We start from the raw sequence: 14,827 nt of genomic DNA on the forward strand, positions 1-14,827 counted from the left end.
ACTATCAGGGGGTGATTAGTGATCGATACTGATGCCAAAAATGCAATCAGTAAAATTTTTGTCTGTCTGTCTGTCTGTCTGTATGTTCTTTATAGAAACAAAAACTACTGGACGGATTTTAACGAAACTTGGTACAATTATTCTACATACTCCTGGGCAGGTTATAGTATACTTTTCATTACGCTACAATCAATAGGAGCAGAGCAGTGAAGAGAAATGTTGAGAAAACGGGAGAAGTTACTCAATTTTTTAAGCTTCCGTTGCATGTACAGCCTTAATGGTTAAAGCTACATAGAAATCATGTATGACGGAAATGTTTTCCTTAAAATTATCTATAAAAACACAACAGCATATATATGTCTATCTTTTATGGTTGACTCACAATAACACGTGTAACTCCCGATAGCTTAGCAGTTCGGAGCTTTCTAATTATATTTGTCTACTCTTATGTTTATAACACTCATCAGTCATCCCTAATAAGAAAGTTAACATTATTACCTATTGAATAAAAAAAGAATCATAAAAATCGGTAAAGAAATACCAAAGTTATACATGAAATACGCTAAGCCATCGCGCGTGAATACTAATTCATGCTATATGGATTATTTTTGTGTAAAGGTTGCCGCGTTCGACGCGACCCGCGGGGGGGGGGAATAAATAAAGAAGTGCAGCCTTAATGAGTAGGGTAGGGGTAGGGTAGGGTCGGGGTAGTGTAGGGGTAGTGTAGGGTAGGGGTAGGGTAGGGGTAGGGCAGGGGTAGGGTAGGGTAGGGGTAGGGTAGTGGTAGGATAGGTGTAGTTGAAAGTTTACAACGACTTTCACGCGGACGAAGTCGCGGGCGTCCGCTAGTGTTTAATAATTGTATTATTTGGTCGGTTGGAAGACCAAATAAAGAAAAAAAAATGACAATTGACAGCAAACGTCAAATCGATTACTGTATTGAAAACGTCATCAAGCCGCCATTATTACCCTTAATAGTGTTGCATTTCTTGGGAGATAATGAATATTATTTCGAAAGAATTAAAGTAAATTCGTAGATTTGTATAATCAAAAATAGTTTGAAAAATATTTTCTTTTATTTCCGCTAGGGTAAAATGACTGGACCTGGGCTCCATACAATTTTGGACCATCTCCTTTAATATAAACAATATTAATTTCGTGTAATAAATGGAAATAAGGTCCGAAACATATCGATATCTATACTTATAATAAATCTGTAGAGAGGTCAATTCTGTACATGAAATATATTTCCAAAATAACTATCAGGGGGTGATTAGTGATCGATACTGATGCCAAAAATGCAATCAGTAAAATTTTTGTCTGTCTGTCTGTCTGTCTGTCTGTCTGTCTGTCTGTCTGTCTGTCTGTATGTTCTTTATAGAAACAAAAACTACTGGACGGATTTTAACGAAACTTGGTACAATTATTCTACATACTCCTGGGCAGGTTAAAGTATACTTTTCATTACGCTAAGATCAATAGGAGCAGAGCAGTGAAGAGAAATGTTGAGAAAACGGGAGAAGTTACTCAATTTTTTAAGCTTCCGTCGCGTGTACAGCCTTAATGGTTAAAGCTACATGGAAATCATGTATGACGGAAATGTTCTCCTTAAAATTATCTATAAAAACACAACAGCATATATATGTCTATCTTTTATGGTTGACTCACAATAACACGTGTAACTCCCGATAGCTTAGCAGTTCGGATCTTTCTAATTATATTTGTCTACTCTTATGTTTATAACACTCATCAAACTAAAAAAGTTAACATTATTACCTATTTAATAAAAACATACATACAGCCGAACGTAGAACCTCCTCCTTTTTGGAAGTCGGTTAAAAAAAAGAATCATAAAAATCGATAAAGATACACCAAAGTTATACAAGAAATACGCTAAGCCATCGCGCGTGAATACTAATTCATGCTATATGGATTATTTTTGTGTAACGGTTGCCGCGCTCGATGCGACTCGCGGGGGGGGAGGGGGGGGGGGATAATTAAAGAAGTGCAGCCTTAATGAGTAGGGTAGGGGTAGGATAGGGTAGGGTAGGGGTAGGATAGTGGTAGGGTAGGGGTAGGGTTGGGATAGGGTAGGGTAGAGGTAGGGTAGGGTAGGATAGGGGTAGTTGAAAGTTTACAACGACTTTCACGCGGACGAAGTCGCGGGCGTCCGCTAGTTAATTAATAAATTTAAGGATTTCTTATAAAACTCAATTAAAAACGTATTTTTAAAAATTTTCTAAACGTCAAAAACAATCTCGTCCATTTTATTATTTTCATTTAATTAATAATTTTCAACTAGTATTTTTGTCAAACGCTCCGTTTGTTTAAGAGATTTGTTAATGTGACTTCATGAAATAGTTAAAAAAATTTAAAAATTTAAATTTTCATGTAAACACGTCTCAAAAAAATATGATAATTTTTTTCAATCTAGTAGAACGATAATTAACAATTTAGGACAACTTAAAAAAAAAGTGTCAACTAGCCTAATAAAAAACATCGATCTAGACAGTTTTTGTAAACGCGTCAACGTCTAGCGAGTCAAGTCCCTATAATATGTAATTAGTCTGAGCAATATCACATAATATGAAATGATTTAATTATATGTTAATAAATACCTATTCATTGTATTTTAATATTAATTAATTAATATTATTGTTTTAAAATAGTTGAAAAACTCGATTAACGTAGCTTATCACAAAGATATTTCATGAATCACTTCGTTTTTTGATGCAATAACTAAACGTTGCTTGATTTTGTTACGCTGTGGTTTTAAAAAGTTTCGTTTTGAGTTTTTCTTCTCAGCCGCTGTGTTTGCACTTTGATTTTGTAAAATTTACTCTAATTTGTTATGAGCGGCAGGTTTTATGTGTTATTAAGTTAATGAGAAGACTCGTTGTACCCTTTTAGACCATTTAACTTACTTATAACTAGTGTTTTCTTCATTTAACCGTGAAGACATCAAGCCCTAACTTAGATTCTTAGAACGGTCCGGTTCTTTACTTTATGTGATATTTTCACTGTATTAATATCAGGTACACGCGTAATGCCCTTGTAATGTGATCGTGATGTACGCTATGTACGTTCTCGCTTTTTCTCCACATTGATTTTTTATTTCAGGTTATTATCGACCTGTCAAGTAGACATTTTTTTCGTCAAACTGTCTTCACCAATTCGCAAAATAGGAGACGAAAATCCGTTCAAGTTCTCTAGTTTTATAACGAGTCTGCCACCTATAGTGAGTATTCGTTGTTTTGTAACAGTACAATGGAAAGAATACGTATTTGCAATAATTCAGACATATTTGCAAAGCAAATACTCGAGCTGTGTTGTTTTTCGCGACTTTACTCGCACGGATGTCACAGCTGAAGTTATTGAACATGCATGATATAACCTATCTTCAATGTGCATTGTATAAACAACAAATTTAACTCACAACTGCTAACAGTAATAAAGATGTACATAATATAATATCATGTCCTATAACCTTGACTGTCAATGAGAGTGATGGTACCTACATGAATAAAATACCTATACTTAGCCAAAGGACTATTAATGTAAATTGTAAACAAACTAGGCAAGAAGTTTTTAAAGACTTAAAATATTGGCTTCCTTTTAGGAAACATTATATTGTTACTTTAATCATATAAACACTTATTCCTCTTTAGGACTTTGCTATTTTTTAAAATCTCACAAAATGTTCTTATTTTTACCAATATTAGGAATGAATAATTACATTTTAAGAAACTAGTAAAGTGATATAGTATTAGTTATACTTAATTAAAAATATGTTTAGGGTTTGTAATTGTTTATTCTATTATATTTTATAACTAGGTGATAAAGTTACCTAAAGCACTGATTTCATCATTAAATTATGCATACATGAGTACAATAACATATGACCTCTGCCTTCAATTCGGAAGACATAGGGTTGAATCCGGTCCGGGGCACCTCCAACTTTTCAGCTATGTGCATTTTTCAGAAATTAAATATCAAGTGTCTCTGAAGAAAAAAACGTCGTAAGAAAACCTGCATACCTGAGAGTCTTCGTAACTCCCTACATGTGTAAAGCAGGATGGTCTTTCTGATACTAACTATATTGCAAGTCAACTGGCAAAGATCTACCCCAGGAAAAGCCAAATCATTGGAGCTATGTGAAACTGACAATATTCCTTGCAGGGTGGTAGAGCGATGCCGCGCTGCAGTAAACGCACGCGCAGCAGTGCGCCGGCCGCCGATCTAGTGCCGGGCACCACTACTCTGGAAGATCATCATCACCACAAACGCTCCCGCAACTCCAGGTATCTTTCCATCATTTCTTTTCACCTTTAACAAAATTCTGCTGTCTGCCTACCTGTGTGTTTGTCCATCCATCTATTACCAGGCATTACATCTCATAAATTGTGATAGGTGAAGTTTTCACAGATGCTGAAATTTTCACTTTGTTTCTGCTCTATGTACTAAATACTAAAAAATATAACAAACATGTTTGCCATTTTTATAGATGGTACAGAACTCTTTGTGTGTGAATCTGACTCGCACTTAGTTAGTTTTATTTTCAGTAAATAAAATGTCCCTATAGACCTCTGTTGCCTTATATTATCTCTTGACTTGATTAAACTAAAGTATACCCTATAGTTATCTAATTGGTACAGAATCCTTTGCATTTGTGCTAAATTCCCAAATCTTAATACTCATTTTTCTTCTGTGAATAATTTTAATTAATTTAATAAAACTTTACTTAACTAGTAACTATCACCAGGCAGGCAAAATTAATTAAATGACTTGGAAAAAAAAATTTGGAAGCAAATTAATAAATTTTAGGGTATTAATATGTGATAGAAAAGTGTTCTAAATATGTGATTGTACAATAATGATTGTAGTCAACAAATCGTTTAGTTGTTGGGCCACACACTGAATGCTGAGACTCATCTCATCTTGGTATTATCATACCAAATGGATGCATTTTGTATCATGTTACATTTGGTATGATAATACATAGATAACTCAATAAGAATAATGAAATGAATGCTTAGTTGCAATGTAAAACTAAAGGCAAGCTCAGTAAATATTTTAGCCAAGTAGTCCAATAAATGCCAAATGTCCACAGGATAAGGCTATCTTGAAGAAAATAATCTGGTTCTTTGAGCAAACTACTCTGTCAAAGCAAACCAAAAAATGCATGTATGTTTTGTTTTGTTCCAGCTCACGAAGACATTCCAAAACTGAAGACACCAGTTTTAGCCCCAAGAAATGTTTAACATGGTTCAAAGAATACACAACAGTCTCAGAGCCAGATGTATTAGGTAATATTTTGAGGAAAACAGCAATATACTGCATATTGGTGATACTGACTATTATTAGTAATACCAAGAATTTGCTTTAAAAGTTCTTGTAAATTAAGCCTACTTGCAAATCTTGAAATAAAAAAAATTTGAAAAGCCTCTTCTAATATTGTTAATGTTTTTAAATTTTAAAAATATCCTTTCAGGACCTGAAGGCATGGAAAAGTTTTGCGAAGACTTACATGTAGATCCAGAAAATGTTGTGATGCTGGTCATTGCATACAAAATGGGTGCCAAACAAATGGGATTTTTCACACAGGAAGAGTGGATCAAAGGTATTGTTCCTTAAGAAAGCTTTCATTCTAAAAACAGACAACTATATTCTAGAAAAGCAACAAAAATGTGTTGATGTGCACATCTTTAGGGGGCCCCATAAATCTCCTTTTTATACTAACAACTAGCAGACCTAGTCAAGCATTGCTTTGACATACGTGCACTTTGTCCCTACCCACCATTACGCCACCCTACCTCTACCCTACCCCTACCCTACCCCTATCTCTACCCTACACACTCAATTGTTTTGCCTTTCCAGAACCTCTCCATTAACACTTGAATTTTGTGGTATTAAAGTTCAAATTGACTTTTAGGTATTGAATTGTTTGTATGGGAGTGAAGGAAAGTGTTGTTTTTAGACTTTTTTTATTTTTCGCTCTGTAAAAACAATCCTCAGACTTACCTACAAGAAATATTCAAAAGAAAAAGTAAAATAGGTTCAGCCGTTATCGAGATGTACTTAAGAATATGAGATTCATTTTCGTATTATAAATTGATAGAATAATTCAAGGATTACATTCTACAAAGTGCTGCTCTGTGCTCTCAGTGGCACACTCGTAGGTGTAACTCTAGCATCCTTTTATATGAGTCGAGAGATGTGTGTATTCTACTGATTGAGAAGTTGAAATGTATTTGTATATTGTTGCAGGTCTCACAGAGCTGCAATGTGACAGTGTGGTCAAACTGCAAAACAAATTAGAATATTTACGCTGTTTACTCAACGACCCATACATATTTAAGGCTGTATACAGATATTCATATGATTTTGCTAGGGTAAGTGCAATTTGCTATTCGCAACCATGCCTTAATTGTCTAATTCTATAATATTTCTTGATTTTACTTAAAGCGTATCATCATAACATTTTTTTTTTTTTTATAAATTCATTACTATTGTGCAATCAGCTGCAACAGCTTTAAGCAAATTGCTTGTGGGTACTACATGGCATCATCATAACATGATTCAAATATTTTAAAAATAAATCTTTGTAAAGAAAATCCTTAATATTTTCTTCAATTATTTGTTTTGCATATTATTTATCTAGTCAAATTTGGAGGAGCGTGATGTTAAACAAAGACCTTTCTTCGATAGAGGCTTTAATTAAAAATAGTGCTTCCACAATTGAAGCTTAATATTAACTTAACTCTAGACTTATTACTATCGAGTCGATGTGTGGACTGCCCGCTCGGCTTGCGTTCCCACGCACGGGATGTGCAGGTGGCCTATTCTGGGAACTCTACGCAGACTCAGCGATTTTGCATCCGTGAGTGAAGCTCTCGGGTGCCAGACCTACTACATGGGCAGGCGCCAGACCTGCCTGTTGTCCAGACATAACTATCTACTTTACAAAATAAAGCGATTTATGATTACAAACATTACCAAGCCAAAGAAAAATGTCAAATTTTGATATTTAAGTAGCCTTTCACACGTCCAGTATGTCTAGCGTGCGACCAAAGATGTGAACAAAAAAAAGGCAAAATATCGTCCAATGGCTAAACACAATGAAAGAAATAGCGATATGGCCAGTTGCACCCTATTGGTTGACATTTGTCTATTTCTCTTCGCGAAATAAGTCATTTGGTTGCATTTTAGATGCACTGCTGTGTATACGCTTGGAGAATAGGGTTGATGCAACCATAATATGAAATAGTCTGTGTTGGTGACTGTGTGACGGAGTCTGCACCGTTAGCTATTGGGAATTGAATATATGGAAATCTATTACTGCTAGGTTTTAACTAATAGTAATTCCATTGTCGTAATAGTAGATTGTTATACAAGGGGCTAAAAAAAACCATTTTACATGAGGTATTTTTTTCCCATGAAGGCAAAGGTATTACACCATACACCCTTGTCTTCAAATCTCGCTCTATAAATTCGTAACTCAATAAAAATCAAATGAAAAAAAATAACCGCATTCCACAGACAAGAACGCTGCATTTTGTTCCAAATCCAAGTTTTATTTTGTATCAAACAGTCAGGACCTTACCTCTGGCTCAATCGCGGAGCCATATAACCAAAAGAAGAAGAAGAAGGGCCTTACCGGATGATTCTATTTACGAATAAAACCTCCTTCGTTATAAAGTAGGCTAGTACTTGGCTAGATTACTTTAGCCCCTAGAGGCTAATATGCTTGTTTAGCCCCGCCGTGGAGTGGTAATATGACAATGTTTTTGACTTGTTTTCAGGACAAAGACCAGCGATCACTGGACACGAGCACGGCGCGCGCGCTGCTCGGCGTGCTGCTGCCGCGCTGGCCTCTGCGCCCGCAGCTCACGGAGTTCCTGTCGCGCGAGCGGCGCTACCGCGTCGTGAACCGCGACCAGTGGTGCAACATCCTGGAGTTCAGCCGCACCGTGGACGCGCAGCTCACCACCTACGACGCGGACGGCGCCTGTGAGTGCATCTCCTCTGTGTGTTATTCTATGTTGCATATGTCATCAGTGTCAGTATTCAGGGTATCATACAGTAAGTAGATGATGACATTTCTCAGTTGATTTGATGTTTATTTTAATAGGCTGTTAAAGACCAAATTAGTTAAAAGGCCAGCAAATGAATAGCCCAGTAGGTATCTTCTTCTTCTTCTTCTTTCCTCTGGGCCGTTTCCGCACTTAGCCATGTGATTGGCCGTTGTGCGTGGGTCCCTCCGGTCTAGGTTCCCGCTGGATTTATTCCATCCAGCCGAGCTTGCTCCAGAAGCTTAGCAGGCTGCCCAGGTCGGGCCAGTAGGTATATTGTTGATGCTGTGCCTACAGCTGCAAATGTAACTAAAGAATTTGTGTAAGCATCTTATATGTGCATTTGTGATGTGTAATGTGTTTTACCAAGCTCCACGCTTGGAGGTTCTGTGTCCAGCGTGTTTCCATTGGCTGATGTCGATGATAATGACAACTCACATTGCGGTGGACGTTGCAGGGCCGGTGATGCTGGACGAGTTCGTGGAGTGGCTGCGGGCGGAGCGCGCGGGCGGCGCCACCATGCTGGCCAGCTGAGACACTGCTTCTGAACCTGGTATGTCGTGAATGTGAATGTGTGTAGGCACATAATATACTAGCGAACGCCCGCAACTTCGTCCGGGTGAAACCGTACCCCTAACCTATCCTACCCCTACCCTATCCTATCCTACCCGTATCTATCCTACCCCTACCCAACGTTGAAATTATTCCTGAATTTTCTTTGCTTTTATCCTCACCACCACACCACCACCTTTATCTTTCTCTGTCTAACACGATACTATAGAATGAGAAACATAGAAGTGAATTCGAAAGTCGAACTCGCCAGGTATACAAATAGGTTTACGGCCTCCGTGTCGCAGTGGTATGCGCGGTGGATTTACAATACGCAGGTCCTGGGTTCGATCCCCGGCTGGGGCGATTGAGCTTTTCTTAATTGGTCCAGGTCTGGCTGGTAAGAGGCTTCGGCCGTGGCTAGTTACCACCCTACCAGCAAAGACGTACCGCCAAGCGTTTTAGCGTTCCGGTACGATGTCGTGTAGAAACCGAAAGGGGTCTAGATTTTCAAATTCCTCCTAACAATTTCCCGCTTCTATCCAAGATTGCACAATCACTTATCATCAGGTGAAATTGTAGTCAAGGTCTAACATGTAAAGAAACCTCAATAACTCAACGGTAATCCTCGGTTCGGTCGGTTCAATTCTTGCCCCGTTGGTCTATTGTTGTACCCACTCCTAGCAGTCTTTCCCGACTAGTTAAAGGGGAATGAGAATATTGATCATATTATAAAAAATATGACAAATATTTTTTTTTTTTTAATAAAAAAAGTACGAATTTGTCCTTAGTTGCGGTTTCGTCGCGCGAGTCTCGCCGCGTGTCCGTGTGAGGCGCCCGTCGGCGTGCGGCGACTCTCTGTGTCTATTTCTCTACACTGTATCATATATGATTTTTTCCACCTACATTGTTAGTGTATTCATGTAACGAGTCCTTTGCGGCATACTTCATGTTAAGTTGTAGCCTCTATAAGCATATAATACTGCTGGGATATTTAATCACAGATTTATATTTAGCTAGACACCGATTCTTGATCCATTAGTAATGTAATCCAACCGACTGTATTTTTTGTGACTTTGTGATTATTATCTGATATCCAAAAGTAGAAAAAGCATTTAAAACGCCACAATAGTTGACAGAAAATCGATCCTAACCTAACATTTAGGAATGAAAACCGGGTTTTCATTGATGCTCTGCTCCTATCTGTTGTACCCTTCCTCAGTAAATGGGATATACAAAAGAGTTTTTCAATTTGAACCAGTAGTTTATAAGGTTAGCACGTTTAACAGAACAAACGAACTTTTTACCTTTATAATACCTATCAGATAACAACACCTGGTTCAATACATAAAATATCTGTAGAATAGTGTTTTTGTGGTAAATCCTTAATATTTTCTTTAGAAATCAATTGAATGTCAATGTAGATGATGATGAGGATAATTAATATTTTTGTTGGAATTTTTGCAAACGCAATAGAAGCACTATCGATGAAATTGTTTTGGGGGTAGGTGTACGACAAGATTTGCGGTATCTAGCTAAATAAAAGTCTGCGGATATCACTTCCTCAAATGCTGATGCTAATTAATGTAGTGCCGAATTGGACTTCTTACCTGAAACATAATATAAATATACTTATATGGTGTTCGCTCGACACGTTCTGAACCCGATACTGGCCTATAAGAAAAAAATCCTCAATAATACATGAAAATTTTCAAATAAATACAATTTTAAAAATAAATAAAATTCAATATTAATTTCATTTTCATCAGATATAATTCAATGATTATTATTGTATGTATTGTATAGACTTACGAGTATAGTAAAGTCTTTATATGGTAACACAGAAAAGTTTTCAATTTACATAAATATAAATCAATTTAATATTTATTTAGAAGTAATTGTTTGAATAAAATGTTTATTTTTTTCAAAATAACTCATTTGAAATTTTAAAACATGGATGACTAGGAAAAATAGGAGAAAGTTAAGTTAAATAGTAAAATTTTTATTATTTTGTTTATTTTTTATAATTATGTAACTTTCGATGTTTAGTAATATTCTTAAAAGTTAGGCGGTTAAAGTGGTCAAATATTATATAATTTTTTGACATAAAAGTGTCAAATACATACGTCATGTAAAATAATAGAATTTGCTGTTAAAAAATGTCTCTCAATATAACGACTTTCCTAAAATGTATATTTTTATCTGCCGAGATTTGTTGCACTCCTTTCAGTAAAATTTCTGAAAGCATTCTGAGCCTATGTTTTTTTTTTAATTACATCAAAAATTATATTTTTTTTTTCAAAGAGTGTATGTGAATTTATTTATTACACCATAACTTCAAAATTTGAGTTCTATGAGTTTATTACTTTATAGAACATTTCAACTAATTATTTTATTGTTTAATAATCATTGTGGCTATAATAAAAAAAATACTCGTTTTTGTAGCTATTACAGTTTTTTTGTTTTAATTTTCGTATATCTTGTAAGTGATGAACATTTTATTTCGCATTTTGTATTCAACATGCATATGCACGGGTTACAGTTTGAATACATGCATGTTTGGGTTAAATCCCACAGATTGTATTGTATTAATTGAAAATGTAATAAATTTATTAACACGACCAAACGAAGGTATACGTAATAAAATAGAATGAAATATATTAAATACATTATTAAGTATTATTAAACTCTGTATTAAATACATTGTAAATTATTCAATGCATTTGCTCAGAATAATATGCTTACTTCAGGTATATGTGCAAAATACAATAAATATATAAATAACAGCATTTTTTATTAATAATAATTTTATGCACCACCTTATATAAACTAAGACACAAAGGTCTAACTATTTGGGTTCAGAAACGATTACTTTATGTGAATAATTAATACACCACATTGTATTTTCCTTAATTTTTGTAAATCTTATATATTGAATATCATTAAAAATTGTATGCAATCTAATACTCTGAATGTAAAGATTAATTAATATGTAAACCCTATTACGGAACTGCAATGCAATTAATGAGCGATCGCATTCATACAAAAAAGGCGGGATGGGACAAAAAAAGGGATAAAATATAGCCTACTTACACATAGTAGGCTATATTTTTAATTTGAATGGTGAAAGAGTTTATTAGTTTTCGTATTGAATCGTGACAAATTCTTTTTATTGCATTTGCACGTTTCGTAGAAGCCTTCGTTTGTACATTGTCGAGGAAGCTATTTTAACTTGAATTTTCAATTTATCGTTATGGTTTTCACTTTTTATATTAAAGCTCCCCGTGTGACCGAAGGCTTTAGGGTTGTTAAAACAATTTTGTGTTTAGGTAATTTATTTTAAAGTATCTTGCCCACCGAATCCATGTAATATATTGGTCTGATGATACGCCGGGGACTATCTTTGACGTATCCTAGTTGACATATACGAAATTGAGATTCCATGTAACAAATGTCATCCGGTGCTTACTGGTGGATATCATACAGTAGGTAAATGACATTCTGTCTAATGATTTGATGTTTATTTTAATATGTGGATAATGAAGACCGTAATAGTGAATAGGCCAGCTAGACTAATGTCTCTTGTCTATTTATTGTTATCTGGAAGTTTCTAACTAATTATCACCATTATCTAATACCATTACCTGACGTTTCAAAAGTGCTTACAAACTAAGCCTGATTGAAATGTTGACTTTGACATAATATCCTTTGGAAAATACCAATAAAAATAATTGTAGACTTGGACAATATGGAAACTTACCTACCAAAGCCTCCATGGCCCCAATCCCATAGTTGCTGGACTTACCAATGCTGAGACCTTAAACGCTACCCATTACAAGTCCCGGTGTATGATTTTTTAAGTTAACGGTGGACTCATGAGAAATTTTTATCTATAAAAACATTCGAAATGGCGTCAAACCCATTTTTAACAGTGAATAATTGATTTATTGTCATCTTAAGAGTCCATTATTTACTGTTTATATTGTATTTCTGTAAAACTAGTTTTTGTAAGAGTACCAACATTAACAAAATATTGAAGATTAGTGGTATTTGAACGATCGCCATTTAGAAATTTTTAAAATGATATTGCAATGCGACTGACAGAAATATATCAAAATGGCGACTGCTTTTCTTAGCCCATCGCCATCTTCACTTTTAATTTGCTTTTAACCGCAATATTAACTATTATAAAATTTATTGTAAATAATAACTTGGATTTCCAATGTCTGCTTCCGTTTCAATTGATTTTTACTACAAAAGTGTAATAATAAAATAAACAAAATAATATAAAAAGCTGTCTTGGAAAAGGCTTTTTTGGTAACCAAAAAGGCTTTCTTTAAGACTTTCTAAATATCTCTCTGTTCTAATTTAAGTAAAACAATGTTTTTGTAAAATTATCATTTTACGAACAGTGTTCTTTATAAACTCATCGACATCAAATAGACTATTCAAAATTGTTGTAACTAAACTGAATTGATAGTTCCTGTCAATTTAGTTTTAAATATATGTATTGTGTAACCGAATTAGAACCAATATAATATTATCAGAAAACGATCAACGCTCAGAAACTGTTGAGGACCTCGTAACTTTCTGGCTACTATGTTCTAAAGATAAATATTGAATGGTGATTGATGAATGATTTTCTATAAATTTTTAGAGGATTACAAAAAATATATTAATTTTTCTCTTGCTGATTGTAAAATGACATAAGTGTTATGACATAATTTTACACTCAGTGAGATATGTATAAAAAGTTATCAGATGTTGCCAGTATAAATAAAATGAATACATCCAAATATTGAAACGCCTGTCTGTTTAAAAATTCATTTTTAGGGTTCTGTAGTCAACAACAAACCTTTATAGATTCCCAGTGTGGAATATCGCTATTGGTATTTTTGTGGGTTTTTAGAGGATTTAAGTGCTTATTTAATCTATGAAACCCTACTCTGTATAATTTATTTTATAGAACAGTGGACGCTAAAACCTTTAACTACAGATGTTCTAAATCAATGGCGTTTCAGTATTCGGCCATAAAAGTAGGATATCGATACGAACTCGACTGAAAAGCTTTCTATTTTAAGTGTCGCTTACTTCAGAGACTAATTTGCATTTTTTTTGTAATAATTTGTAGAGTTCCAAAGCCTGTTGGTTAGTAGGTACGTATTGTCTATGAAAATATTATGTAGATGGCGTCGAATTGACAAAGTCGTGCTTTCTTTTTTCCAATATTTATAATTTATTGTGAGGTTTGGATGAAAATATTTACTTGCTTCGATTATTACATTGAATTACATTCAAAATTACACCTATAATTTAACGGATTACAATATATATTGATTGCACCCCAATTTATTGCGTCAAATGGAGTACCGTAACTAAACTTAATATCAATTAAAAATCTTTAACGTGCTCGAAGCTGTGTAAATTAAAATATGTAATAGTCAAGAATGGCAAATATTTTCATCCAGTACCTACTTTGTTTCGATTTTTCATCATTTTTACTGTTCTCTAAATATGTATTTTCTAGAGAATGATGGACTTTTGAACTCTGCAACGCCGACGCTCTGAATAAAGTTCCCATAGACTAGGACTTCTAGTCTAACTCTAGGCTTAGGTGTAGATATGGTTTTTTATAAGACATGTAGGTAGTATTTTCAAATTCTCTATGATTGTAACGAATACGGTATGTTCTGTAAGAATGCGGTATATACAAAATTTATCTCGAAAACATTTTAGGCCCCCTTGTACCGAATGTCATTGCAAGAGAAATAAATCGTTGATAAAATTATATACGAGTTTATTTGTGTCCTCTTTTCCCAATATCCTATTTGTCATCCTCTATTCCCATATCAATATTATACGGACCTATACTACTTAAACGGTTATCCTGAACTTTTGAATACTCGTCTTTAGTGGTACAGAAAAGACAGGGCGCTGAAAGTAATTCTTCTAAACTGATGCTGATAATGATATGTATGGATGACTGTTAGTCAATCATGTCATTACGACTAAACCGATCTGGATGATATTTGTAACAGAAATAGTTTGGAATAGCATGGCTGGTATTTATCCCGATATTTGAAGTTTGAACCAGCCTTGCCAGATGTCCCGAATTTTAAAATCAAAATTACATGTCCCGCTTTTCAGAACTTGACCGTGGGTGCAGACTACTAAGCGCACGCGTGTGGCACACACTTTTTAGACTA

The 14,827-nt window shown here is 34.8% G+C and overlaps 1 protein-coding gene across 1 annotated transcript; it reads left to right on the forward strand.

The window, feature by feature from the left end:
- Positions 1-2,776: 2,776 nt before the first annotated feature.
- Positions 2,777-14,409, forward strand: LOC112050893 (DCN1-like protein 5). Its single transcript, XM_024089296.2, has 9 exons — positions 2,777-3,035; positions 3,121-3,238; positions 4,180-4,301; positions 5,206-5,306; positions 5,492-5,620; positions 6,268-6,392; positions 7,803-8,010; positions 8,530-8,625; positions 9,413-14,409. The coding sequence occupies exons 3-8, from the start codon at positions 4,192-4,194 to the stop codon at positions 8,604-8,606; spliced, it is 750 nt and encodes a 249-aa protein (XP_023945064.1). The 5' UTR covers positions 2,777-3,035; positions 3,121-3,238; positions 4,180-4,191; the 3' UTR covers positions 8,607-8,625; positions 9,413-14,409.
- The last annotated feature ends 418 nt before the right edge of the window (positions 14,410-14,827 follow it).

Source organism: Bicyclus anynana, chromosome 13 (genome assembly GCF_947172395.1).
Source record: "Bicyclus anynana chromosome 13, ilBicAnyn1.1, whole genome shotgun sequence".
Taxonomy (NCBI): Eukaryota; Metazoa; Arthropoda; class Insecta; order Lepidoptera; family Nymphalidae; genus Bicyclus; species Bicyclus anynana.